This window comes from Rutidosis leptorrhynchoides, chromosome 6 (genome assembly GCF_046630445.1).
Source record: "Rutidosis leptorrhynchoides isolate AG116_Rl617_1_P2 chromosome 6, CSIRO_AGI_Rlap_v1, whole genome shotgun sequence".
Classification (NCBI taxonomy): Eukaryota; Viridiplantae; Streptophyta; class Magnoliopsida; order Asterales; family Asteraceae; genus Rutidosis; species Rutidosis leptorrhynchoides.
Genome location: NC_092338.1, coordinates 51,845,158 through 51,850,507, shown reverse-complemented (window position 1 = coordinate 51,850,507; position 5,350 = coordinate 51,845,158). Strand labels below are relative to the sequence as shown.

The 5,350-nt window shown below is 34.3% G+C and overlaps 1 protein-coding gene across 1 annotated transcript; it reads left to right on the top strand.

The window, feature by feature from the left end:
* Positions 1-812: 812 nt before the first annotated feature.
* LOC139853633 (uncharacterized) lies at positions 813-3,341 on the top strand. The gene is made up of 4 exons (XM_071843011.1): positions 813-842; positions 924-1,613; positions 1,677-2,475; positions 2,590-3,341. Exons 1-4 carry the CDS (start codon positions 813-815, stop codon positions 3,339-3,341), a joined length of 2,271 nt encoding a protein of 756 aa, XP_071699112.1.
* Positions 3,342-5,350: the final 2,009 nt, after the last annotated feature.

Sequence of the window (5,350 nt, the reverse complement as noted above, 5' to 3'; positions counted from 1 at the left end):
TAGATTGGCCAAACTCGTCAAATTCAATCTTCAACTTAACAACCGCTGACTTCTTTTTCAGTTTATTTACACTTCTTTTTTTATTTTTTTGTTGCATCTGTACACAAAATGCAATAGAAAAGATACACATCAAATGCAATAGAAAAGATACACATCTAATCACCTGCATATACAAATTAAGATAATAGTACAACAAACACAGGCTTATACACAGGCTTATACACCTTAATATCATTTCAAACACATGCAGTCTTATTATTGTGTTATGAATAACACAGCAAACATATCACACATACACAAAATGCAATAACAAGGAAATTGACCGAACTCATAACCAAACCCATTTCAAAGACTAAATGCGCGACAATAATATTCACGTTTTTTTCTGAACCAAAAAAAGTAATAAATTTAGATTATCAAATATACAAAATTAATTATTAATTATAATTACTGATAGGAATTAACATTTGAAATACACTCTTTTTCTCTTGTGATAAGTTGCTTCGTGTAAGGCATGGTAGCAAAGTAGAATCGTGCTGAGACCGAATCTATAATAGAACAGAAATCGAATAGGGTATCGAACAATTATGGTTTACAGATTCAAGTGATTTGGGTTACTTCGCGGTTTTTTTTAGAACACGGACAGATAAAAACTCAATTGAGGTAACAAAAGAGAAATGATAATGAGGTAATGGGATTATGATCGATAAAAACTCAATTGATTTTGATTTGGGGTTTTTTTAACAGTAGACGATACGTGATATTTTTATTGAAAATAAATGTAAATCAGTCAGGTTAACACAATTGCTTAGATGGTTAGGATGTTGCTTGGTAGAGAGGAGGTCGTGGATTCTAGTCCCTTTTCCAACTTTTTACATTTTTAATTATTAATAATGTATTAACTTTTTCAATGTTGCTTGCAGATGGATCGGAATACTTGGATGTACGAGATAGGTCGTGCTACCTCTGAGTTTATGGATAGTGTAGATGAATTTATTACAGTTGCCGAGACTGATCAACTAGAAAAAGGAAACACCGCAATTAGTTGTCCTTGTAAGAAATGCAAAAATGCACGATGGTATGCTGATTCAACCGATATCAAAAGTCATCTAATTGCATACAGATTTATGAGAGGGTACACATGTTGGTCTTTTCATGGTGAGTCATTAGCTGACCTTAACCCGTCTGTTTCGGATAACGATACCGATAATGAAGACGATTCATACAATAGTGACAATAATGTTAATTTTGATGACATGTTTGACGATTTGGATATGAAGGATAATGTTGCTGATAAGTATCATGACAGATTACAACAACTATTTGTTGACGCTGAAAAACCTTTATATACCGGTTGTATGAATTTTTCAAAACTTTCGGCCGTGATACAACTGGTTAATTTAAAATCAAACAATGGTTGGAGCGACACAAGTTTCACTAGCCTGTTAGAGTTGTTGAACAAAATGCTACCAGAAGGTAATGAGTTGTGGGTTTCAACATACCAAGCAAAGAAATTAATGTGCCCAATGGGATTGGAAATACAGAGAATACATGCTTGTCCAAATGATTGTATGTTATATAGGAATGAAGACAAAGACCTTCATCAATGTAAGGTATGTGGTACATCTAGGTATAAACGTGGAAAACCGACTGATAATGTTGATAGTGATGTGTAGGAAAATGGACCTCCTGCAAAATTATTGTGGTACTTGCCTATCATTCCAAGATTAAAGAGATTATTTGCGAATGAGAAAGATGCAAAATTATTACGTTGGCATGCTGAAGATCGTAAAAATGATGGTAAAATGAGACATGTGGCCGATTCACTTCAATGGAAAAATTTTGATAAAGATTTTGAAGAATTTGGGGATGAGATACGTAATATAAGGTTCGGACTCAGTTCAAATGGAATTAATCCGTTCGGAGATTTGAGTAGCCGTCACAGCACGTGGCCTGTTCTTCTATGCATTTATAACCTACCGCCTTGGCTATGTATGAAAAGAAAATACATAATGATGTCTCTTTTGATTCAAGGCCCAAAGCAACCTGGAAACGACATTGATGTTTATTTGCAACCATTAGTTGATGAAATGATAGAATTATGGAGTACCGGCATACATGTTTATGATGCATACAAGAAAGAATACTTCCAACTACGGGCAATGCTTTTTTGCACCATTAATGATTTTCCTGCTTATGGTAATTTGTCTGGATATAGTACGAAGGGGAAAAAGGCATGTCCTATTTGTGAGGAAAATACTCACTCGATATGGCTCACAAATTGTAAGAAACCGGCATTTATGGGGCATCGGAGAGAGCTTGCTGAGAATCACCCGTATCGTAAAAAGGCGGATTTATTTGATGGTACTATAGAGGATAGAAAACTACCAGCACCGTTGGATGGAGAAACTACACTCTCCAAAGTTGCTAATATAAAAGTTGTGTTGGGAAAGAAAGGTTTTGGTCCTCCAAAAGGTATTTGGAAGAAAAAGTCTATTTTTTAGAAATTACCCTACTGGAAGCATTTACGAGTCCGACATTGTATTGATGTTATGCATATTGAGAAAAATGTGTGTGAAAGTTTGATAGGGTTACTGTTGAACATTTCTGGAAAAACAAAAGATGGAATTAAAGTTAGAAGGGACATGGAATTAATGAATATCAGACCAGAGCTACAACCTAATGATATTGATGGAAGGTCCACCAAGTTTCTTTCTCCGGCCTGTTATACTATGTCGAAGGTCGAGAAAACTAAATTTTGTCAATGTTTACATGGTATTAAGGTTCCATCAGGATACTCTGCTAACATTAGGAAGTTGGTTTCGATGAAAGATTTGAAGTTACTTGGTATGAAGTCACATGATTGTCATGTACTAATGACCCAGATGATTCCTATCGCAATTCGTGGAATTCTTCCCAACCGTATTCGACACACAATAACAAAACTATGCTTATTTTTCAATATGATTCATTCAAAGGTGATTGATCCTGATGTGCTGGATGAATATCAAAGAGATATCATACTTACTCTTTGCGAACTCGAGATGTACTTTCCACCTTCTTTCTTTGATGTCATGGTTCATTTGGTATCTCATATTGTAGGAGAAATAAAGGCATGTGGTCCAGTTTTCTTACGGTATATGTATCCATTTAAAAGATATATGGGTATCTTGAAAGGTTATGTAAGGAACCTTAATCGACCAGAAGGCAGTATCGTTGAAGGATATGCATCCGAAGAGGTGATCGAATTCTGCACAAACTATATGGATGGGTTTAAAAGTGTCGGGATTCCACAAAGTCGTCATGAAGGAAGACTAGCAGGTCAAGGGACACTTGGGTGAAAGACGGGCTATTCAAATGTTGCCGATTATCAAGAGGCTCATTTTAATGTCTTACAACACACTACATCTATTGATCTATTCATACAAGAACACATGGCATTCTTGAGACAACAAAACCCTAAAAAGAGTGCAAAATGGTTGGCAAATCAACATAAAATAACTTTTTCAGAATGGTTGAAAGACAAAGTTAGGAGGACACTTCCAAATATTGATAAAACGGTCGAAGCTTTGGGATTCGCCCCTAAACATGTGTTCCAATATCAAGGATATGACATAAATGGGTATACCTTTTACACTAAAGCTCAAGATAAGAAGAGTAAAACGCAAAATAGCGGTGTCACGGTGATTGCCTCGTCGACGGAATTCACCATGGTCAATCGTGAAGAAAGATCAAGGATCGCTAAAAAATCTTATTATGGTGTCATTCAAGAAATATGGGAATTAGATTATGGTGATTCGTACACTATACCCTTGTTCAAGTGTAAGTGGGTTGATAATGACCGTGATGTTCAAGTTGATGAAGATGGTTTTACAACTGTTAATCTTTCCACCAATGGATATAAAGAAGAACCATTCATTCTAGCAAAACTAGTTACTCAAGTATTCTTTATCGAAGACCCAAAGGATCCTAGATGGCATGTGGTTCAGTATGGAAAATGACGGATTGTTGGTGTCGAGAACGTTGTTGATGAGGATGAGTACGACCAATTTGACGAGTTACCACCATTTTCAGTCGGTGTTCAACCTATGAATGAAGTTGTTGTTAGAAATAATACAATCTACTTTAGAGAAGACCATCAGGAAGGAGACGAGGTTGCAGACACATAAAAATTGTTAAAACCTATGATTGATTACCTTTTTTTTGTACACACACGAGTATATTTTTTAATGACTTATGCAACATGTCTTTTATGTCTTTTGTTAATTTTTTTACCATGAAAAATTTACTTTATGTTATTACCTTTTAAATTAATAATACCAATCTATACAAATAATTCTAAAACACACACACACACACACACACACACACACACACACACACACATATATATATATATATATATATATATATATATATATATATATATATATATATATATATATATATATATATATATATATATATATATATATATATATATATATATATGCACATTTTTCAATATTAATACCGGGAACAAACCGCGATCACCAGACCATCCAACTTCTTCGTATACCCTAAACCATCCCACTTCATCATCAAACCACCGGAAACACCCTACTTCATCATCATAGAACGGCGATTATTTGATGAACGAAATCGATTTTGTCCTCACGGCTGAAGGATCGTCTCAAATACAGTTATTGATGGTTTTTTTAGTTATCTAATTGTTCTTTGCTCGAATATTCTTGCTATTGACATAATGACCATAAAATCATACTATTATACTTAAATCGAGTTGTGTTATTAGGAAACAATAATCGAAAATTAGGTTATATACATGCACATTTTGTCTTAGATTATTCAGAAAATGGACACAATAGGGTTTAAAAGTGGTTAATAGATGCTGCGGAAAGAGTCTAATATATTTTGTGTTAAAGACGAAGTGCCCTAAATATCAGACTATTATACCTAAATCTAGTTGTGTTAATTTAACCATAATTATTATTGTTACCTACATAACTGATATGTACATATATGTTGATTTTACAGAAGCAGAAATAATCTCTGAAGTTGTCATTTATGGCTACCTACAATCGTCCACCATCGTTCATCCACATAATACGATTAGCAGATAAGCTTGAACTGGTATTGTTTCGTTGCTGTTTTAACCTTAAAATTATAAATTTTATACAGCAAAACCATTGTAAGACATATCAGGTTATTATGTTTTGTTACAGGCTTTGCCACATGAATGGTATGTTGACCATTATGATACCATGTTTCCAAGACATTCTGTTATCATCCACACCCTGCTAGGATATAAATCTGAAGTTACATTTTCGATGAATGATCGTAGCCGTATGAT

Bases quoted from the DNA above. Each gene is read 5' to 3' on its own strand.
- LOC139853633 (XM_071843011.1), top strand. From the start codon at position 813: ATGGTTAGGATGTTGCTTGGTAGAGAGGAG. The intron at 843-923 runs GTCGTGGATTCT...TGTTGCTTGCAG, and splicing joins TGTTGCTTGGTAGAGAGGAG to ATGGATCGGAATACTTGGAT. The intron at 2,476-2,589 runs GTATTTGGAAGA...AAAGTTTGATAG, and splicing joins AGGTTTTGGTCCTCCAAAAG to GGTTACTGTTGAACATTTCT.